At 41.3% G+C, this 22,867-nt stretch overlaps 3 protein-coding genes across 14 annotated transcripts in view; 2 read left to right on the top strand and 1 right to left on the bottom strand.

Moving 5' to 3' along the window:
- The window catches only part of dyrk1b (dual-specificity tyrosine-(Y)-phosphorylation regulated kinase 1B), a 45,409-nt gene extending 43,833 nt beyond the window's left edge, over positions 1 to 1,576 (top strand). For 4 of the 9 annotated variants that reach the window (XM_076280724.1, XM_076280725.1, XM_076280723.1 and 1 more), the window contains 3 exons: positions 24 to 940; positions 1,027 to 1,094; positions 1,168 to 1,576. The gene's annotated coding sequence lies outside the window, so the exon portion shown is untranslated. The remainder of the gene's footprint in view (positions 1 to 23; positions 941 to 1,026; positions 1,095 to 1,167) is intronic. The other 5 variants (XM_076280721.1, XM_076280722.1, XM_076280718.1 and 2 more) reach the window with 5 other exon arrangements.
- Positions 1,577 to 2,104: 528 nt separating this feature from the next.
- Positions 2,105 to 5,624, top strand: zp3d.2 (zona pellucida glycoprotein 3d tandem duplicate 2). Its single transcript, XM_076280716.1, has 8 exons — positions 2,105 to 2,693; positions 2,776 to 2,891; positions 2,968 to 3,074; positions 3,176 to 3,350; positions 3,638 to 3,746; positions 3,867 to 3,955; positions 4,115 to 4,185; positions 4,500 to 5,624. Exons 1-8 carry the CDS (start codon positions 2,163 to 2,165, stop codon positions 5,030 to 5,032), a joined length of 1,731 nt encoding a protein of 576 aa, XP_076136831.1. The 5' UTR covers positions 2,105 to 2,162; the 3' UTR covers positions 5,033 to 5,624.
- A 132-nt stretch (positions 5,625 to 5,756) lies between these two features.
- On the bottom strand, positions 5,757 to 21,227 carry fli1rs (Fli-1 proto-oncogene, ETS transcription factor-related sequence). Of its 4 annotated transcripts, none has more exons than XM_076280711.1 (10): positions 21,071 to 21,227; positions 15,777 to 15,994; positions 15,282 to 15,451; positions 10,635 to 10,838; positions 10,213 to 10,284; positions 9,480 to 9,548; positions 8,859 to 8,924; positions 8,648 to 8,695; positions 8,050 to 8,133; positions 5,757 to 7,730 (listed from the first exon to the last, which is right to left on the bottom strand). In XM_076280711.1, the coding sequence occupies exons 1-10, from the start codon at positions 21,086 to 21,088 to the stop codon at positions 7,204 to 7,206; spliced, it is 1,476 nt and encodes a 491-aa protein (XP_076136826.1). In that variant the 5' UTR covers positions 21,089 to 21,227; the 3' UTR covers positions 5,757 to 7,203. The 4 variants fall into 4 exon arrangements, with proteins under 4 accessions (XP_076136826.1, XP_076136829.1, XP_076136828.1 ...); XM_076280714.1 differs by lacking the exon at positions 21,071 to 21,227 and adding an exon at positions 20,811 to 21,015; XM_076280713.1 differs by lacking the exon at positions 21,071 to 21,227 and adding an exon at positions 20,518 to 20,802.
- Between the last annotated feature and the right edge of the window lie 1,640 nt (positions 21,228 to 22,867).

The raw sequence follows: 22,867 nt of genomic DNA, 5'->3' as shown, positions 1-22,867 counted from the left end.
ATTGTCCAATTATTTTTTTCAAGACCGTTAAGGGGAAACTGGTGTATTCCAACACGCTTACATACTCCCCGGGACCACAACAAGGAGTATTGCGAGTTGTGCCCCTATCGGTCCCTATACATTGCCAGTACAATAGGTAAATATAATTAAGCCCAATGTCTAGATTTTAATGTTGCAAGTCATAATACCGCATTGTTCCTTATAGTCTTACTTTCCATACAGATTCCACTATTCGTATACGGTTGGATACGTGCCGGAGGTGAACGACCGGATATTTTTGAAGAGTTTGAAGACCAGGCGCACTTTTAACTTGACCACGCTGAACGGTAGTTGTCGAATGTCCCTTTGAACTTGCTGTTATTAAGTAATTTGATTTAAAATATTAACACATTTACTTTAACCATAGCCCAATGGGAACATCTTGATGTGGGTGAAAAATATGTGTTGGGCGAGCCCATGTACTTTGAAGTGTCCACGCAGCACCTTTCCAAAGACCAGTGGGTGTTTGTGGACTCTTGTCATGTAACAGCGTCGCAGGATTCCAATTCCATGCCTCGTCAAGATGTCATTCGTAATTTTGGGTGGGTACACACCGTTGACCTCTTCCAGGTAGGCTAGTTTTGATAATGGTGATCCCTGATGACTGCGTAATGGTGCTCTAGGTGTCTGGTGGACAGCAAGAGGAATGAGAGCCGGTCGCGGTTTTACTCCAGAGATTCCCATAATCTTCGCTTCTCAATAGATACTTTCTTGTTTCCAGATGTTACAACAGAGGTGACTGATCATTTTATCCTCGCGCTTTAGTTCGGCATCATGGCCCATAATTAAACAATTATTGCTCTGCGTAACAGCTTCTCTATCTGCACTGTTCCGTGAGGGTGGGGAGCAAGGACCCGACAGCGACTGCCAAATCGTGTACCTACAACAGCGAATCAGAGAGGTACCTTTTTTTCAAAACTGCTGCAGAACGTCAAAATAACTTATCATTTCGAATATAAACGTTTTGCTCTGACTTCATGTGTCCAGTTGGGAAGAGCTGCATGGCTCTAACTGTGTTTGTTCCTGCTGCGAGACCAAGTGTGAGCACAGTGCAAGTAAGTTGGACCCAAAATGTAAAATGTGTAAGCCACATGTTTTCCTCGGCACTGATTGTGGTTCTGTCTACAGCATCCATACCCTCAGAAGTGAAGACTTTGATCACAAGTGACCCCTGGGGAGTGAAAAAGCGCTCATCCTCACTGCCCGAAGTAGAGGAGGTAGAGGGGGACGGTGAGACTCGGCCCATAGAAAAGTCGAGAGGCTTTGGTTCTATCCAAGAGATGGAGGACATTTGGATAGAGGAACCGGACCAAGTTGCGTCAAACCAAACGGAAAGTGGACTTGTGGGCAAAGATGGTTAAGGCGTTGAACAAGTAGCAATCATCTGAGACGAATGATGGGTCTGAAAGTTTAATGCAGAATTTCCCTCAACCTTCTCATTATTGCTCAGATTTAGGTTTGAATGTTTTCTGTGAAATGTGAATGTATTCTTTCACCTCTGTGAAAATGTCTTGAGCATTAAATATTTGATTCTCCACCTTTTTATATGACTGTTTTGGTGCATTACATTTGATTCTCCTCATACTATATAAAAAGGTATAGTGACCTACCTGTTCTCCTTAATCAGATGGACAGGTGTTTTGTTTTGTATTTTTACCTACAATGAACTGACATTTGAAGGTGAACAGTTTTCAAACCCGTAGCCTAAAAGGATGCATACAATTTCTGAGGAAGAAACAAACCGTAATACTTTAAGTAGTATGGCGGGATGGCATGTAATGCATAGGCCTAAGTTGTTACTTTATTGCCTGCTCAATGCTGCGTATAGTTTCATAGGTCTAATGCAAATAAAGGCTCGGCTACGCCTGAAGTATGCCTACTATATTTTGTGCAGGAACGTCAGAAGGTTTACACTATTGTCAAACTTAATAGAGCTTGATGTGGCTATTTTCCGGAACAAATAGTCGACTTGATTTTTATCAGCTGGGATGCGTCATCAGGTGCTTTCAATTGGCATGCTTAGTGATCTTGGCTCTCTGATCTTGCTGCAGGTCTACATCTCGTCTAAGCCTCGACTGAATCTTCACACTATCGACTGAAATATTTACCAGAAAAATAAGAATATGGATGTATGGCTTCTGCCTATGTCTGTCATTTGGAGCGTCATTTTATCAAGCGGATCTTCGAAATGTCACAGTGGGGATAGCATGCCAACAGCTAATGCTTCAGCTAGTATCGGGGTGGAATTAGATGCTGTGCACTATCGGTCTGGTAGGCAAGTACAAGACCAAGAAGCCCAGCTCCCATCTCCGTATTTGCAGCTGCCAATGTTCCAGCATTCCAGGGTTCCACTGGTTGCTAAAGACCACTTTTCGCCAATAAGTGGAGAACGATACGAAAAGCTCCCCAATAACATCAAGGAAATTTTACTGCCCGTCTCTCCACCGTTTAAGAAGTCGCGGCATTCAGGTGGGCCACGCGGAGTTGTGATCAAGTGTAAAGTAAACAAGATGGAAGTAAGGGTACCGAAACGACTTTTGGGCGACGTGCCTGCTCACTCGCATCTCGCGTTTGGAACGTGCCAAGCCAACAACTTCACTAAACACTACCTATCTTTCGTGTACGACGTTTATGAGTGTGGAAGTAGACGAACGGTGGGTGCATACATATAACCAGGTAGCACAACCCTAACGGTCTTTGATACAGACTTAATGTGTTATGTCTGTCTTCAAATAGATCGTGAACAACCGTGTGGCGTACTCCAATACACTCCGATATGCTCCTGTAGTCACCATGGGCCCAATAAGGCGCGCGATTCCCTTCACGTTGCCCATTACATGTCACTTTAACAGGTACATCTTGACCACATTTTTAACCATCCTCTGCCTGTCCATAGTATTTAATTATCTGTGTTATTTCTCCTTTAAGGTTCCACTACTCCTACAAAATCGGCTATAAGCCAAAGGTCCAGGCGCAAAAGTTCTTTAAATCCATGACGAGCAGACAAACTGTCTACACACTCACTCCCTTTGACGGTATGGAGCATTGTTTATGCACTTTATTAAAACACACTGTTTATAGGCCGCTCATTGTCCGTAGCATTCATTTGGTATCTCACTGAGCACTTTGCCTGTAGCGCATTGGAGACGACTCAACGCCTCCGATGGGTATGCCATCGGGCGGCCAATGTATTTTGAAGCAGAGGGACCCCCGGTGGAAATCGATGGGAGACTTTACATACACTCCTGTCATATAACTGCTAATAAGTCTCACACTTCTGAGCCTCGCTTTACAGTCATCGACAACTTTGGGTAAGTCTGTAAGAGACCTACCCAACCTTCCTCGAAGACATATACATTCTATGTTCACAGTAGCTCAACATTTATCAGAACAAAATCTTATTTGAATGTTGATATAAATATCTGAACCATGTGCATTATGTAAATGTTTAAAGGAGTCAGTGATATAGGCTATTATTAGGCTATATCACTGACTCCTAATATAGGCTATTACACAATTATTATTGACCATGGCAATTGGATATTATTTCTACAGTTGTGTTGTGGGTATTTATTTAACCAGGGGCTCTATCTTACAGGTGTATGGCTGACAGCAAATCTAGCAGTGAGTCTAGATTCATTTCCTACACTAGGAATACAGTTAGGTTTTCTGTAGACGCCTTTGTGTTCCAGGGAGTGACTAACAAGGTATTTCCCCCCACAGCTTTTATTCTGAACCTGTAAACAATTTCACAGGGGTGGTTGGAGATTTCTTTTTTCTTTTACTTTTTTTTTTTACTAACAAGATAATGTTGTATAAATCTAAAGCACCTGTTCATGCACTGTGAGATGTCAGTGGGAGGTGAGACTCCAACAGTGAATGACAAGTCCTGCTCCTACAACCACAAAACAAAAAGGTGGGTGTAGAAATCCTGCAGAGATTGATGTGTGATCCTAAAGATTGAAACTACCTTTGACATGATGGAAATTGATTTAGGTCTCCTAGATTTCTCAATCATATCACATTGGAAAATACAGTGGGAACAGGTGTTTTTGTTTGCTCTTGTTCAAACCAGGTGGGAGGAACTGCGTGGCCTTGACTTGGTGTGCTCTTGCTGTGAATCTACATGCATCTCCCCACCTGCTGGTTAGTTTTGGTGCTTGTTTGGTTGCTGATATTTCTGTCAAGCAGAATAATCACACTGGTTGGTCATTGTTTAAAATCAAATGGTCATGCTTTTTTTTCTGTTGTCTTCTGTTCATAATTCTTTTCTGCCCATAATATAAATGTTCCCATTATTTCCGCTATTTGATCGCCTCTGTTTTTCTGATTCAAACGTAATCTACTGGCTATGTGTATGTCCATTATGCTTAGCTGATTGAAAATCCTTAAGGGTTTGTTGATGATGAGATTGGGCATTTTGGGCTCTGAATCCCTCTACTCTGCTCATCCACTTGCAGCCACTAATAGCAGGGTGTCCAGTGGGGCATGGTCTGTGGAGTCTGATGCCAGAGGAACCAACAAGATGATGCCTCCACTGCGGACTGAACAGCCGCGAGCAACAGTGTCTCCACTTTGGCCTGAAAAAGAGCTGCAAGCAACGGTGTCTCCACTTTGGCCTGAAAAAGAGCTGCAAGCAATGGTGTCTCCACTTTGGCCAGAGGAAGACGTACGGGAGATGATGCCTCCACTGCTGACAGAGAAACAGCCACGAGCAACAGTGTCTCCACTTTGGCCAGAGGAAAGTGCACAGGAGATAATGCCTCCACTGCTGACAGAGAAACGGCCACAAGCAACAGTGTCTCCACTGTGGCCAGAGGAAGACGCATGGGAGATGATGCCTCCACTATGGCCTGAGGAGGAAGAACGGGAGCCAGAGAATGTCCAGGCCGTCATGGTTACGGAGAGGCCCATCACTGCCTCCATAGAGGAGGAGAAGGAGCGGGAAACTGAACCACGCCGAATCTTTGAGGAAATATTTGGGTTGAATTGAGTTGTTTACCATATTTGTCTTTTTATTTAAAAGTTCATTTTTTTATTTTATTCATCGCTGTACAGTTTTATTTTATTAATCCACATTCATATGTAAAATAATGTATTATTTTGCTGCCATATATTCAAATGGTGTGGTTGTACATATCTAATCCAAGTCAATAAACCTGTTTAATTCTGTTTTGATGTGTGCTTCACAGAAAAACAGGGACTTCTCTGTATGAACCAGTTTACTGCAACTGAAATATTAGGTCTTCAGTGTAAGGTGGATGTCCAGTTGCATGTGATGGCAATACATGCTCTTCTGTTGACGTCAAAAAGGCAAGGGTCTTGATTAGTATTCTCATGTCCATCTTCTTTGATCTCCCCTGGGTGGATTGTTAAATGTACTCTAGTTATCCAAGTCAATGACAGGGTGAGGGGATATGATCTCTTTCCAGAGAATTTTCCATGTCCCATGAATTGCCAAGATGCAAAAGTGTAATTAGCAACACTGGTGGGGAATTGAATGCTTCAGAAGATGAGAAATAACAGAGCCATTGCAGGTGAATGGTCCTAGATACAAAAAGTATATTAAAGTGGGAAATGATTAGCAAGTTGTTTTGTGTGTAGTCAGCCCAGTAAAATCATTGAGATTTCCCACAATCATTATTTCAAACTCCCTTGTCAACCTTCCGTTCCAAAAACAGTTTTAAAACTGCATAAGTAGAAAAACCCAATCCAACTGATCTTAAAAACATAATGAAAGGATGTTTATTGGGTTCTCAAGCAAGTACTATGACCATGTTCAGCTATTTTTTAGACATATGGTACATTGTCAAAATTATGCTAAATGGTACAATTTCAAATAATGCCTGCTGGAAGTTATAGTTTATTGTATAAGGGAAACATACAAATTGTGTCTTAAAAACACATCTACGAAAACATTATTAATCTTAAGTACAGTCCTCATTGGTGTGCTATGTTATATTATTTCATGAACCATAAATAAAGAAAGTGGCTTCTCTTTCTTTATTTTTATCTTTCCAGCCAGTCCCTTCACGCCTTTATTTCATGTCACATAGTTTGTTTACACCATTAACAAATAACGCTACCATACACTTGGTCATTACAGCTCTCCAATATTGCTCAGCGAGCCTTCAGAGACTAATACTGTGTGTGTTATAGTGGATAATAACAGTTACATATTTGACTGATATTTTGAATAGGATATATTTGTGTTACAAGGATTAAGTATACAAAAGATATAAATGAAGTGTGAAACATAACAATATTCCTAAAACAACCCTTTAACATTACAACACACATTTTTTACAGTCCTTAAGATGACATAGAATGGATGAAGGCAGTATGTTACCTTTTTCTCTGATGTTAACATCGAGGTATGCAACATTGGTCTGTCAACAAAGCCAAGGTAAAAAAAAAACACTTTCCAATCTATGTCTGCATTGAGATCTTCACAATTGCACAATATAATAACAAAAAAAAAACTATTTACAAATTTACGTCAACATGAAAACATTACTTTTTTGATATACACTTTTCATACAACTTACAGTGGGGAGAATAAGTATTTGAACCCATGCTAAAGTTGACTAAAATGCTCATTGGGTTCAATGCAAATCAAACCAGCTAATAAGCTAACTGAAAAACACACCATGCCAATCTCTAGGTATGGTGAAGGGTATGTGGCTATTTTAATTCCAAAGGCCAAGGGAACTTTATCAGGATGCATAGTATCCTGGATCCATGAAATAAGTGGCCTTTAAAAATAAAAAATCTGCCTGCCTCTATGGGAATTTAACATAGGGGTCAAATACTTATTGCCCCTGTAATTTAAGGAAGAACATTTATTTATAATTTATAAGAAAATTGGTGTCCTTAAAGGTTGGATTTTTACTATTTGTTTTAATTAAGGCATTAAGATCAATTTCTAACAGATGTTTTTATATTTTTCTTTTTAGTCAACTTTAGCATGGGTTCAAATAGGCCTACTTATTCTCCCCACTGTATATGGATAATAAACTTGGAAAGCTGAAATTCAACAATAACAAACTGCTATAATGCTTTGAGAATGACAGCTATGTAGAATATAACTTTCACTTCTGGACAGACAGGTAACAGATGGCACAGGTAGGTAACAGTTGGCACAGGTGAGTTGTCAGGTGGGCTTCAGTAGTAGGTGGCCAGGTGGCCGTGGCTCCCTGGGTGTCGGGGCATGGGGGTGCTGGGGTACATCCCGCCAGTGGCTGAGTTCCAGTAGGGGGGGGGTGCCGGAAAAAAGTTCCCTGATGACACAGGCATAGGGGGCTGGTGTGAGCTCATGAAGTTCATTTTGGGCTGGTGGCTGTGGTAGGACGGGATGTAGGGGGGCACCTCTCCCTGGTACTTGAGCATGCTGCCCTCGGTGGTATGGTTCTGGTGGGCCTGGTGGATGCCCTGGAAGTCGAACTTGTAGGCGTAGCGCTTGCCGTGCACCTTGGTCATGATGTTCTTGTCGTAGTAGTAGCGCAGTGCGCGACTCAGCTTGTCGTAGTTCATGTTGGGCTTGCTCTTGCGCTCGCCCCAGCGCTTGGCAACCTCGTCTGGGTCCGTCATCTTGAACTCGCCGTTGGTGCCCTCCCAGGTGATGATGTGAGCGTTAGTTGTTTCGGACAGGAGCTCCAGCAGAAACTGCCACAGCTGGATCTGGCCAGAGCCTGCAGATGCAGTTTGGAGGGTCAGAGAAAACAAACATATTACTGAACATATATTTTTGTCTTCAGATCAGTGGTGCAGCTACAGTATGTGTGTATGGGTAGACATAGCTATGATACTATAGTGCAGACATGCCCTTGGACTGTGTGGCTCATGCACTTGGATTAGTATGGTGCTTGTGTAGCATCATCACAATATAACACAATATATTATTTAATTCAAATGTTATCATGGACCACCTAATATGAAAGAACTTATGACCTTTCCACTGTCAGTCTGACTGAAAATAAAGGACAAAACCTGGGTTGGCTGACCACCTACCCACGATCTTGTGAGGGCCAATGCTGATCACCCTTTGTGAACTGACTTTGGCAGTTTGGCTCTTGCTATAGGTCTGTGGGGTTTCTGTGAGGAGACAGCAGAGTTGGAAGAGTTTTGTTTTTCAGATGTACACAAGAGGTGTTCAATTCCTTGTGCTATAGGTAGGACATTTCCCACAGTGGCCAATCAACAACCAAGCCTATTTACCAGCAAAAACAAAATCACCAACAAAGCAACCTTTGTGGCCCCAATGTTTCTGTTTAATGTTTAAATAAGAGCAGTGGCTGGGTTCTACTCCACTGCAAGGTCAAATGTGGCACTTCCTGGTTCTATCAGAGCAGCTAATCCACTCTATTGTTTTTTTGGACAGTTCAAAAAAGATTTCCTAAGGAATGGCAAATCTGAGTTCCTTGGGTGAATTCTAAAACTTTCTAGAAAACTTTTCACTTTTCTAATAGTCCCCAAAAGTGCTTTGCCAACAATCTTTGGTGTAAATGAATCATCCTAGATGTGTTAAGTGATGACAAACAGTGGAAAGGTCACAAAAGTAAGCTGTGTGTTTGACACGGGTCAGTGCTGTCTTGTGCTCAAGTCTTACCTGGATTGGCTAGTCGACTGCTGATGGCACCTAATGCTTGATATGGATCTGCCATGACAAAATGAATTAAATTATCTATTTTGAAGGCAGCGCTAAAATGCTATTGAGGCTGTCACGATCTGAAGACCACAGCTAATATTAGCAGTGTCACTTCTGCATCTTTATCTGACCACCAAATAAACTAACAAATAAATAAAATGCAAATACGGACCTTGACCAATTCTCGGGGGAGGCTCGGTGACTCTGGCCGGGTGCTGAGGCTCTATGGGTGAACCCACTGTGTGTCCAAAAAACATCAACATGTTTAACACAAGTGTTATGCACACCTATATACTGTATGAGCAGCATGTGTGTTAATGTTCATCATTGTTATATATTGCTATGTGTTGATGTTCATCATTGTTATATATATATATTGCTGTTAATGTTCATCATTGTTAGATATTGCTATGTGTTAATGTTAGTCATTGTTATATATTGCTATGTGTTGATGTTCATCATTGTTATATATATATTGCTGTTAATGTTCATCATTGTTATATATTGCTATGTGTTAATGTTCATCATTGATATATATTGCTATGTGTTAATGTTCATCATTGTTATATATTGCTATGTGTTGATGTTCATCATTGTTATATATATATATTGCTGTTAATGTTCATCATTGTTATATATTGCTGTGTTTCGTTCCTAAAAGGTAGAAATTTAATCTGCTGCATATCAAGCGTCTAAAATCTATTTTATTTCATGTCAATGTCACACAAAGATATTTATATTTATGCACAGCCATTTCTTGTTTTTGCAGCACTTCATATTATGTTCAACATACCCTTTGGAACTACAGGCATGACTGGTGACGACCAGTTGTTCCTTCTGCTGATTTCTTCAAAGCTGTTTTCTGTTCACAAACACAAATGCCGAGACTTGAGACAGGGGAGTGACAGGGAAGAAATGAGCTTTGAAGGCCTAAGGAACGCACAACTATGGGAGGAAGGAAGCGCTGATTTAAAGACTCTGGAGGAGCACTCAGGTCAAGATCAGAGAGATGTGAAAACAAAGATGGGCTGAAGATGGCCCTGTGCGTCTTAGGGGTAAGTGTCCTTTTGTTGGAGCCCGCCTCTCTCACCTCCAGATTATCAGTTTTGTCCCAAAGTGGGACCCGTACCCATGCCCCTATTTCCTGTGCCGGTGCAGCTGTTTCCTGTCTGAAACTACATGATACTGAGCTGTTGACTCGCTTCAACATTCACCAACGAATATCAGCATATGGAGCACTTGGCAGCCATGCCTTGCACTCTGAAATGCAATCATGTTCTCACCATCTCTGTTCATAGCAGTAGATGGTGTTGCAATAATTACTCCTGAAATGCATTGAATTCTGAAGAAATTTCCCTTTAGAGGCTCTATGTGGTCGAAGTTATGTTTTTAAGGTGTGTCCACATTTTGTTCTTTTAGCCACGTCAACACTTTTGATTTTTCTTTTTCAAAGATCTGGTTGAAGGATTTGTGCTTAGCTTAAGTATGAGAAAGTAGGACTCTAGGTTCTGATTCCACATCCTCACCTGCTTTGACTTGTAGTCGGGGCTGCTGTGGTGTGTTGGTTGGTGTTGTGGGGTAAGAAAAGGTGGGACTGCCTGCAAAATTAAGAGACATTAAAAACAAAACTTGAACTGGAATAGAAAAGATTGTTAACCAAAAACAGAAGAGGTCAACCAACATGCACCCTAAATCAATTTGATTACCCTGCAGTTCAGGCAGTTAACCTTGTGATTGTTAACTTAGAGCTTCACAAAAATATATATATAAAAAAGACCAAAGTACAGAGAAATGTTCCGTAAACATTATTATAATGTCTGAGTTACTGTTCCAAATGTCCACATATCTTTGTTATAATCAGTATGGTGCTTTATTGAACGTGCCAGTATGTTTCATGTTCATTGAAGCCTCTCAGTGTGGGATTCAGGGCAAATGAAGAGTGCCTTACTCTGTCTGAGGTAATTGAGATGTGACAGCAGAATGTCGGTGTTGTATTCTGAAGTGAGGCGCATCATGTCCTCCTTGGACAGTTTGCAGAGTGCCTTGCCATCCAGCGTCTGGAAAAGAGACACGTCCACCTCCAACAGTCCATACTCTTTGATGGCCCAGTCTAACCACTGCCGTACGTGCTCCTGTGTCCACACCTCAGGGTCTGAAACAAACGCAACAAAAAACTCATGAGGAAAGTACATTTTCTTGCAGGATCTCTTTAGAAAAGCTAAATGCTAAAGTTCTGATTGTCAGTCATCGAAAGAGTGCATATGGGCATGCTGATAATGTTGTGATTTTCATGTAATGAAAACACAGTCACAATACATTCAATGCAGGCTGAGTAGATATCTTTTTAGATTGTTCAGACGTGCATAGAGGCGGTAAAACTGGAGAACAGAGGGCTCTGTGGTGACTGATAACAGATACAGGGCAGCCAGATGAGGGCAGACTGGGGGTATCCAGGTCAGAATGGAACTGACTGACTCTGTACAGAGCAACTGGGGAAGCAACTGAACAGTGATAACTTAGCTACACTCGCCTGGTTATGTTCACCATCAAGACAGGACCAATAGCAATGGCCTTTCGGTTATGGTTATGGTTATGGGACCAATAGCAATGGCCTTTCGGTTATGGTTATGGGACCAATAGCAATGGCCTTTTGGTTATGGTTATGGTTATGGGACTTTGCAGACGCCTTTGTCCAAAGCTTTTGCCACACTGTATACAATATGCATGCATGTATACATAAATGTATATACATGCATATGTGTGTTTTTAAAAAGTGCTTTGCAGGCACTTTTTGAGCATTTTAGAAATGTAATTACTGCCATACTGCATACAATATGCATGCATGTATACATGTATATACATGCATATGTGTGTTTTTAATTGTATTGTATTGTTTGCAGCCATTCGACCGTGACCTTTTATGTATGTAAATTTTGACCACAAAGCTCGTTTCTTTTTTTCTGGCTGCTTCCTCTCATTAAGTGACAACAGAGCTCTAGTATGCCTCACTCTCATTAGGGGCTATGTCTCACTCAGTAGAACTAAAACTACCACAGTAACATGTAATGTCAGCATGCAATGCTCAAGTGCTATCTTTATCTTTAACTTGCACAGAGAGAAAAAAAACATACCACTTCCGTTTGAGGCATATTTTCAGGAAGAAAATCAGGAAGTTAACATGGCTGTAATGCACCTGCAATATATTATATTGTCGTATTTCTAATTCCACCTGATAATGAAGGGCCCATTATGTTCTTGTTAAGTTTAGCACTGAAAACTGGCTTGATACATAACCCTTATGTCCCTATCTTACTGTGTGATAAAATGGAGGATCTCCAGGTTGAAAACCTTGCGGTGACCCTGCGTGTGACAGCAGTGCTTTGAGAGCAGTGATCGGAGAGGGCGATGAAGTGTTTCCTGTTTGAGTGCACACATCTGCACCAGTTCACTGCCGTGCCCTGAATACACACGAGGACAGCAACTTTTCTTTCTCACTGCTAACTGATAACACTGTCTCAAGCACACGCAGTGGCTGAAGGATCGTCACGGTTACGTGTCTCTCTTTCACGCCCCCCCCCCCCCCCCCCCCACTTTTTTACTTTTCACTTTTTTAACGTTTCTGTGTGGTCAATGAAATGGACTTTTATAAAGTTAGCCTTAGACTCACTTACATTACATAAACATATGTGATCGTTCAATCAAAATGGCCAAATATTATGCCCTCCTCTTGCCAAATGATGTCCATTGTATAACCGGCATCCAAAAAAGGCTGTAAAATGATGGTAATATTTAGATTCTCTTAATTTTAGAGAATTTTAGTGCAAATTTATTTCGAGGGTGTGATTTTGCCTCTTTGGTCTTTTACAGCTTTACTGACTCAAGCATCTGAGTTGGTATGTGGACATTAAAATGTGATGACTTTCTTCCTGGTTGTCGGTAAGTGCACTTGATCATAACGCCCCACTACGTTTCTGGGCCCTTCATTGTCCTTGTTTAACAGAGAAGAGTGATGTAACATCCGTGTATTATGAGCACAATAATTGTTTGGCCCAACTGACTCATGTATAAATAATCCCAGATGTCCAATTCCTGACGAAGAGTCTCCACAATTTATGGCGTTTAAAACTTTTATGATGTCACAGCCACCTTCACCTTTAAGTCTGTGTGAATGTTTCATTCAAAAGAAAAACTTTCTGTGAATAATACTGAACAAACTCTAAATATATGTATATATATATATTATATTTATATATTTATTTTTAAAAAATAACTTGTCTCCTTTTATTTATTTTTTTATTTTATTTTTAGATGTGAAGAGTTCTGGTGGCTTGTACACCTAAGTGTTTCTTGTGGGAAAAGATCAGGCTTTGAGGTGGTGGAAACTATGCAGTCTGGAAGCCAAATCAGAGGCAACTTCCCCTCACTTTGGTCCCAGAACATGAGCAAGCCTCCCATAATCAGCGCTAAAACAAACGTGGGAAAGGCTCTTGGACACGTAGTTGCGGGCCACTTACAATTGCGAGAGGCCTCGCTTGGAAAATACTGGACTGATTTTACACACAGCGCTTATTGCTCCTTTCACAATGTATACCGTGTGCCTCCTACTCCGCTTGGTGTCACCCATCTATTCACTCATTCTTTTCTTTGATCATTTCAACTACAAAGCTGCACTATGCGTGTAGCCTATCACCTACAGCCTTTCCAAACACACACAAACACTAACACAGACTGGCCCATGTGAATCCCTCACTCAAACCCTGTGTAAAAAATAGCAACCACAATGTGAACCTGCCCTGGCGAAGTTCCGCTATTAGAACAGGCCGTTCCCTGCACCCTGACGCAAGAGTGTGCAGTTCTTTGGGCAGAGAGTGTGCATGGGGTTGAGTTTCGATGTGTAACGCTGCTTGGTTTGTAAATCAGCCTGGTTGCGCCATCAACACATTTCCAAAGCACCTCAACTAAACTCTTCTCTCAGGCCATTTTATAACAAACTCAACAGGGCAATGTTCAATATGCTACAAACAGGATTACTCAGAACTGTTCAAAATCTAACTGTTGTTTGATAGTGGTTATTGTTTATATACTTAGATTAAAAATAGCCTGATCAAACATGACATTACATGATAAGTTAACTTATATTTTGTTTACAATGAGTGGTTGGCTATTTGAGTGTCCTTGCACACATCATTACCAGAGACTTTATAATGAGGACACAGCATTCAAAGAATCCTCCATAGACATGTATGGGGTTTGTTCGTAATGCCAATATGGCAGTTGTCTGCAGCACATATTACGGCCCTTCCTGTAATGTAAGTAATATAATAGTAACATCTTTTTTAGCATTATTAGCGATTTGGGGGGAGGTATTGATATTGTTCAATTCAGATTTAAACACAGATGTATCTGATGTACTTTTTATGCCATTACGTATGCCTCCCTATTTGAATAGGAAAAGTTGCCCAAAATAACAGCCTGAAGCCTTTACCAAGATGGCTGTGAGCAATGGCTGTGTGTGTGAGCAATGGAGGAGGCATGCAGACACATTGAGGTGGGGTCAGTTCAGGGGCGGTACAGCAGACAAGGGGACATTTTCCCCATTTCTTAGCCCAGGGGGACATTGTTTGATGTAGATGAGGTTACTGTATGTGGCCCAAACCGATTGAAGGTGGGCTCTACAGTGTAAACCTGCAACCCCATTCCTTGCAATTACTGTATATTTTCTACAATTACAGTTATTTGTTGTTTCATTTTGTTCACAGTACAAACATACAGTACTGTATTGATTACAATTTTTCTTTTGAAACTGAAAAACAACTGTAGTTAGCATTTCTATTTTTACATTTCATATAAGACTATGAGAAAATTACATATACAGATATTAAAGATTGCAGTGTTTTATATAAAGTGCATCAGTGTGATATTGTTGACTTGAAAGAGTAATTGAAATAGTAAATGTGTGTGTCATTTTGTTGCAAGACACACATTTTGAAAAAGGATTGTTAAGTGTTGATTGCAGTGTTTCATTTTGACATAGCTGTGAGGTGTTTATCTCCAAGAGCTGTGCCTTATATGGTTTGTGTTTTGACACAATGAGCCAAATTCTGCAAAAAGTTAGTAAGCAATTGGCAAAAACTGTATTATTTATTCATTTGGATGATACTTTTGTCCAAAGCGACTTACAGATGTCAATTATTACAGGGACAGTGTTACCGGAGCAACTTTGGGGTTAAGTGCATTGCTCAAGGGCACAGTCGCAGCCAGGAATCAAACCCACAACATTTCTGCATGCTAGCCCAGCTCTTTTGCCACTACACTACCACTGCCCACTGTATCTACACGGTGGTAAGAGGTCCAGAAGGAAGTGACATAATTTGCCACCCCATGGCTGATTATGTTATCTGTACTTTTACATAGGTTTACCTGATTTACTCGGGATCAATGCAATCAGTACTTGAGGAGAAGCACCATTCCATTCCATTGCAAGATGTTCCACTAGTGTGTGAGTATTTGTGTGTGAGTATGTGTGTGAGTGTGTGTGTGTGTGTGTGTGTGTGTGTGTGCGTGCGTGCGTCACAAGGACACAGGAACAGCTCACCTGCTGGAACGATGACCCTCTTTTCCTCTGTGGTGTTGCTGGGAGGCGTGCTGGTCTGGGGGCTGGTGCGTGGCTCCGGGTACGAGGCCTGGTAAGCCAACTGGCCCCCATCGTTGTTACTCATGTGCCGGGTCCTCTTCGTGACGCTGCAGTCCACTGGGGACTCACGGCTGCCGGGGAGGATGGAGAAAGTGACACAGGGAAAGGGTGGAGAAGAGGGAGGTGAGTCACGCGTGGAGCGCACATCCGCCCCCTAGCACCAGCACACAGTTCTCTCTCTCTTCATGTATACTATTATTCCATGGTATCAGTATGACTGTCACCAAACATTCACTTAAAATTTTCTAATTTGACAATCCCCTTTATCCAAAACCTTTACAAGTGAAAATGGAACTTCATTATTAACACACTTTGCTCTTGATTGCACCCCTCTCCTACACCTCAGAGAGAAATCAGCGCTACTCAGACAACATTGTGTTTCTTGTCATTAGTCACCTGGTTCCGTTGACATGTTCCACTCTTTTCCCTGGGTTCTGAGCGCCAGGTGACACCCACTCGGGTTCAGTGGGTTCGGGGCTCTCTTCGGAACTCTGGCGGAAACCGGTCGGTGTCGCCGTCGTCGTGGTTATCTCCCCCTTCATGTGCATGGCTTGGGGGGCGCTGAAGGCTGGCTCGAAAATGGATTGGTCCTCACTCACGACTGACAGCGCTTCCTGTAAAAGCAGACGGGCGATAAGCATGAGGGAGAAAGGACTGATAACCCATTGGTGGCTTTCACTAAACAACTAATCCCAGTTTGATGCTTTCATCACATGCAGTCACATGACACTGTTGTTTTTTTCTCACACTCAATAACTGTGACCCCCTGGAGTGCTTGGGTTGCACCTTAGTGAGTAGGTTTTTGTGTAGCTTAGGATTTGACATCACAAATGTATACGGTCATTTTCATTTTAAGTGTACAATGTGGACTGACGCATGATCTCGACCAGAGAAGGCATCATCTACAATAGAAGGCCACGGATTATAACCTTGCCATTACTTTCAAAATTATATCAGCAGTTGTGAGTGCATGTATACAATCTATAGAGTTCAGAGATCAGAAAGAGATACGTGTCTCCCTCTGCTGTTTAAGTGAGCTCCTGCCTCCTTTAGCAGTGAGACCCAAATTTCTGCATCTGTGCAAGAGTGTGTGCATGTGTGCGGCGAGGCTGGGGCACCACGAGCAAGTGCACCGGGTACAAAACTATCTCTTTCATGTGTTTGTGTATACCTTTAGTATACATCTATTTATGTGTGAATGAATGTGGATCTCCATGGCGTGCGTGTTTGTTTAGAGGACTCGCGTATTGTCTTTTGGGCTTCCTACGTCAGCACCGTGCTTTTTCGGCGGCCCACAGGAAGCGCGGCCCCCATGTGCAGAGAAACCTTTTGGCACAGGACAAGAGATAGGAAACAGGAGTGGAGGCCGCGGGGGGCACTCGCGCAAAAAAAAAGGGTCATTTTAAAAAGCTGAAAAACAAGCCAGCCAGGGGGGGTCTGAGTGTGGGGGGGGGGGGGGGTGGGGTGGGGTGCTGGGCAGGGTTGAGTGGACGCACCAAGGCAGCCAGCACTGATTGAAGCACTAAGGAGCCGACCACTCAGTTGTGTGTGTTATTTTAGCCTAATTATCCCTGCACTCCTTCCCCTCTCTTTCTGCATTGTTTCCATGGCGGGCATCTTATATTTGAGACAGACAAGGAGTCGAAAAGGAACCCGTTTATTGCAAAACAACAGCCGTGCATTTCAAAAGTGTTTGAAGAAGTCGGCATTTGGGTCATTGTCCTTCATAAGAACATTCAGTTACTATGAACGTTCATAGTAATTCAACACCTGTGTAATCAAGCGTCTCAGAATCAAATGGCCTTTATGTTCCTTATGACTATGCATTTATTTATTTATTTGCAAACTCCTCCCTCCTTTTCTGTCTCGATCTGTGCACTTTCGTGTGTGAGCTGGGAGGCACTCCCTTACTAGAGAAGTGAAAGAGGGGCTGACACACTTTGGGCAGTGATGGGGGGTGGGGGTGGCGTTGGGTGAAGGGTCAAGAGCATCATGCATTCTCTTATTCTAAACACTGCATCTATACATCACACGCCAAACACGTATAGATACTAACGTCGAGCGAAAGTTTTGAGACCCACAGCGTAGAGAGGCATATCAGATTCTGCTATCAGATTGTCCTCTCACATGAACGTACATGTGCACTCACACACACGTGCGCACACACACACACCACACAAGTGACACACTAGGGCTCAGGAGTTAAAAATGACTGTAAGCATGCACGCTGCAGACCACAGCCCTACACATGTTCACACCGTTTAGCTCTCTTCAACTTCAAACTGATCAACACAAACACACCACCCGTGGCCTGACCGCCACTGCCACAACTAACTTCCTGCTCGATCAGTTTCATATCAGCCCCTGTTGCTGTGAGACTCAACACAACAACCAGGGAAACATTTTGCAGATTGCACTGGCTGACTGATCTAATCTGCTATATATTTCAATGAAAACACCACAAGTTTTATACCTTTGGTCTGAAAGATCTCAAATGAACTTGTAGTTTTAGGAAAGATGAAACTGTCAAACTTCAGAAGCCATTTTGTGGACGTCAGAGACTGTACATTTACAAGGCACTATACTTGAAACTAACACTCATTTAATGTGTCTCAAGATACTGAAGCTTTTCAGAGTGAGGCCGATCTACATATGAATAATCTTCAAAGGTGGTGCATGCATAGTCATAGCACCAAGGTAGTGGCTTTTATTAACGGCCAATTCTGTATGACACACACACACACACACACACACACACACACATACACACACACACACTATACAGGGCACAGAAGACTGCAGAGTGGAGGTGAAGCTATTCCAAATGATACTTTATGAGCTAACAATATTTTGTATTTCATGAAAACCGATTCTGCAGTGCCTCTTGATGTTGATAGGCTATTTTTTTATGTTAATTAATAGTTTAATAGTCAGTCAAACATTTGACATCATTAAACTCAGTGGTTACCATACACTTCAGTGGTAAATCTGCTGACAGCGTTTAACAAATTGTCTTTTATATACAAAAAACAAATAAACCAAATTAATAAAATATAGTCTAAATTTGTAATGTTATTTTTATGGATGTTCTTATATTTGGTAGCCTAAATATAAAACAATAAAAACAATAAATATATTTAAAAGAATGTTCCTCTAAATTTGTATTGCTTCTGCATAAATGTGTAAGTCGATTCTTACATTAAAGGATGACCACAGCATCCGGAGCTAACTGAAGGACACCATAGCTTTCAAATAACCATTGCGAAAGAGTGGATTTGACCTGTTTTGAACGTGAAGAAGCGCTTTACATTTTGAGTGGAAAACGTATTTAACTTTAATTCATATTAACGAATAGAAGTTAGCGAATCTATTTTAAAATTGAGAGACAGATAGCCAATCTCTTTACAGCATGATGTTTATTTTACGGTAGGTCATTTATTCCTTCGGATAAAAGGACTTAGGCCTAATTATGATAATGCAGCCTTTGTAGGCTATTAGCTTTCTTGGCATCATCAAAATTCGCTCGTCAAATTTTCTTGTTCTCACTTCTGCTCTACTAATACACAAGTAAAAAAAGAAGAAGTTAAGGCTTGGCCGAGCTGATTTTGCAAATGGACCAACAGCTGCGTTTCGGGCTGCAAACATGCTGTGACGTTTTCATAAACATTTAATCAGCAACATCATGCCACCAGCACAAAAAAAAAGTTTGTGCAAGAGACAAAAGAACAGCACAGGCCTCTTGACACGCAGTTGGTGCGCATGGAAAGACCACACGTCCAAGTGGACTTCGGTTATTGTGCAAATGCTGCAATAGAAATGGAAAACAATGCACTGGCATATAACATCCACAGAACTGGTTCTGTTTTGGCAGACTTTGTTGGCTCTTTTTTCGTGTAGAGGGAACGGAAGCGTGTGCGGAAAGTCTGAGGTTCGAGACAGGAAGCCTGTAGAGTTCAGATAACGACACCTGACAGGCACACGAGTCCACAGTTTGCTATAAATTATTCTTTAAATAACTCGCTTAGCCTTGGAAGAGCAGACATTTGCGAGAGGGTGGTCAAACTGTCCAGTAAGATTATCCAAAACTCATTTTTCTGTGCTTATGTGCGCTCTTTTTGTCGGCATACCATTGGACATATTAAACAACAGAAATCACCCCAGGCCTACCATGAAAATAGCAGCAATAGCCTACACCTGCTTTTTGTACGCATGCACATGCCATTTTCTGTGATGGTATGCGTTTTCAAAACCGATAAAGTAGGTAATGCTGTTACAAACTAGGCAATACACAAAGTTAACCAAAGCAAAACAAATGGATAATTATACACAAAAACAGAAATCGCATAGGCCTATGTAACCACCTAGCTATCTCAAAACCGACTTGCCTCCCCGCCAAAAAAAGGTTCTTAGCCTTTCAATCGCATACTGAATATGGAGCCAATATACATCTCTGGTGTCTACAGCAAAACAAATTGTTTAATCATGACATAAAAGGATTTATGATGTTTATTGCATAGCACCCAGTCGATTAAAACAGTAGATCATTAGAATGTAGAATTGTAGCCTAGTCTAAAGATTATGCAGCAAAACGTGTATTTTGCCTAGGCCTAATTAAATTAGTGTTAGACAAGCTCAACATTATTATCTACGTGGATATCAGTTTTAGACATTGATTTCTTTTTTTCTTAACTGTCATTTGAAAATCATAATTTGTTATTGTAAGACTAACATATTTTCGTTTAGTCTATTCCAAGAATGTCTATTTGACCTACAAACATTTTCTTTCATGTTACATTGTAGGCTAGCGGAGCATTTTATCAACTTCTATGGGCTAGCCTCAAGTGCAGCACCTGTCATTTAGTTACAAATCATGAAACACTCTCAGCAATAAAAATGAGAGGACTTTAAACGTTCAGTCCAGGCTAAAAAATTCAGCTTGAAAAATCGGAACATCAATAGATTAGCCTACATGTAATAACTGGTTGACACTTCACCAACGCTCTTGAGAGCCTAACGGTTACTATCCACTAGCGTGCAGAGGATACAATTATTTAAATAAATTCTCTACGTTTGTAATTAATGCAGGATTTGGAATTTGTTAAAAATTTCTTAGTAAAGATAGACAGATTACAAATACCAGTCATCCGAAGCAATTCAGTCCTTTGCAACGAAATCTTCGATATTCCAAATAAGTTGATGGCGCCTGAACCACCTGCTTTGCGCGCGCGCTCCACCATGAAGTAAAATTCGTCACAATTTTTTGAGCCATTGTTGTGGTTTATTTGTCACGACCGCCTTACTCAAAACTAAAATAAGGCTTAGTTCATTTTGCAGTCAACAAATGATCCGTTGTTGTGGTTCCCCTGGTGCAAATAAAGAGGATACAAATAAACCAAACAATTGAAAACGCAAAAATTGTGCATAGCCTACCCTTTCTGGCGCGTACTGGCCACCATTTAGTTTTTATCTGAGTCTAAAAGTTGTAGTGGTTTCTTGTGTTATTAAAGAGCCGACATTCAACCACGAACGGGAAGGAAGAGGAAATTTTGTACAAGAAGGAAAGAGTGGGGACCTGCATCACCGCCTTGCCTCTCTCACTCAGCAAACACAAAGCTGCTAACCCCAGCAGTGGGTGGCTGCGGACTATCATCTCATTTTCAGATTCGACAATAAAACCATCAAACGCCTACCTTAATTGTACAATCCATTGCAGTTTTCGTTTAGTCTTTTTTGCTCATGAAGTTGGTTTTAGTTAAGCACTCAATAAGTAATACCCTTTTTTGAAACCTTACTGAAGCGCATCGGGTGTCTGCACAGGCGCATTTACTCTTCAGTGCAAACCATTGCAACAATTTTCGCTTAGACCATAACCGGATGACAACGGTTTTTTTGCTCTCCATTCTAAAATTGGGAAGTGAAGTCACACTAAGCACCAAGGCTTGGTTCCTATTGGTGAAACATTAAAATTGTAATTTATTCTTAAAATGTAGAAGATATAAAAATGTCTTTTTGTTTTTCTTCTGTTGGCAGTTTTATCCAAGTAATATCATGGATTCTTTTTACTCCAAGTTGGCTTTCCCTTTCATCTTAAACGAGTTTACTCAGGCCTATTGACAGTTAAAATTTGATGGCATCGTAATTATTGGAGACATCTTCAATAATTTTCAGAAATTTGCGGGGGTAATTTTTTCCATAACGGTGAAGAATGCTGTGGACAAAATAGTAGCCTAGGCTTAGGCTATTAGGCGCCCACTCCCCTTAGAAATGCTTTACTGGGAAAACAGTGGAAATACCCCTTAAAACCCTTTAAACAGAAGGACAGAACCACAAAAACAGCACACTGGCATGAAACCCTTTAAATTCAAATGAACTATCTGCACGAGATCTGCATGTTGACAACTGATGTCTTACAAAATAGCCTGTTTGTCACAATCTAATGACACCACGATTCCAAAAATCACCTTCTTGCTCGTACAAGTTTCACCCTGGCTTCGTGACACGGCGTGAAAGTAAACTTAACGGTGATGGCATTTTAAGAGGACAGTCATCCGTCCATGACAGCAGGACAGGTCCAACACCCAATCCATAAATTCTACCTCAATGAGTTTAGGTTACTAATGAGTGTATGGTCATCTACCGCTGGGTGCTTGTGTAACTTGACCCAAGTTGTGTTCTCTTCAACGCACGGCCTTCTCAATCACGACTCCTGTCTCTCTCACACAATCTGAGAACACTTTTCCAGATGTAGGGCTCTGTTTTCTCTAGGGCGGAGGAAAGCGGCCCAGAAGGTGTTTGTTTATGCAAGGCCCTCGGGCCGCTCTTATCTGCGCAAGCCACTCACGCCGTGATTTCAGACCTCCCCTACGAGCCTTTTTACAGGCTATTGTTCTCTATAAATGGTTTTAAAGATAGACTCAGAGTCTAAACTAAAAACCTCATTAGTTTGTGAAACAAAAACTGATTGATCAGGTTTTCCGCCCTCCATTGGCTTAATCTGCTGATGCTTAGGCTATTCTTGTAGGGTAGTGCCATCAATGCGCAACAGTGTGTCCATGTCTAACCAGTGAAGCCTGGCTGATCACTGAATTTCTAGGGTATGGTGGTTTTGAAAGCAGACCAAATTATTGATATATATATCAATATAGCCTACATTAATTAGGCCTACCCAAATATAGGCTACTTCCGCCTCTGACGAAATAAACAGCTGCTTCTTCTTCATTCCCAATTCCCAAATCATTCTAGACGAATTGTCATTAATTAATGGGAGCACTGTATTAATCTATTAAATCTATGTAACGAAGATATAAAATCAGATTGTTCTAAATTGTAGCCTAATGATGGGGTCTTCAGTATTTGAGATAGGCCAGCATAAAATATTATAATATTCGTTTTGCTATTCTATTGCAAGGCAAATAATGTAGTCTTTGGCTCATTGACTATTTTTTCATGAACATGTATGAATGAATGAACTCCCCCCCCCCCCCCCT

Source organism: Alosa pseudoharengus, unplaced genomic scaffold (genome assembly GCF_046254945.1).
Source record: "Alosa pseudoharengus isolate Yale_2024_CS ecotype anadromous, Long Island Sound unplaced genomic scaffold, YU_APseudo_1.1 YU_APseudo_1.1_scf_12, whole genome shotgun sequence".
In the NCBI taxonomy this organism is placed as follows: domain Eukaryota; kingdom Metazoa; phylum Chordata; class Actinopteri; order Clupeiformes; family Clupeidae; genus Alosa; species Alosa pseudoharengus.
The sequence above is the reverse complement of the archived record's forward strand: the minus strand, read 5'-3'. Positions and strand labels throughout refer to the sequence as shown.

Excerpts from the sequence above, each read along its gene's own strand:
- fli1rs (XM_076280711.1), bottom strand. Across the intron at positions 8,134-8,647 it reads CAGTCGACTAGCCAATCCAG|AAACCCCACAGACCTATAGC; the intron begins GTAAGACTTGAG and ends GTCTCCTCACAG. Across the intron at positions 7,731-8,049 it reads TGGCCCTCACAAGATCGTGG|GCTCTGGCCAGATCCAGCTG; the intron begins GTAGGTGGTCAG and ends CTGCATCTGCAG.
- zp3d.2 (XM_076280716.1), top strand. The coding sequence starts at position 2,163 with ATGGATGTATGGCTTCTGCCTATGTCTGTCATTTGGAGCGTCATTTTA. Across the intron at positions 3,075-3,175 it reads CACACTCACTCCCTTTGACG|CGCATTGGAGACGACTCAAC; the intron begins GTATGGAGCATT and ends CTTTGCCTGTAG. Across the intron at positions 3,351-3,637 it reads ACAGTCATCGACAACTTTGG|GTGTATGGCTGACAGCAAAT; the intron begins GTAAGTCTGTAA and ends TCTATCTTACAG.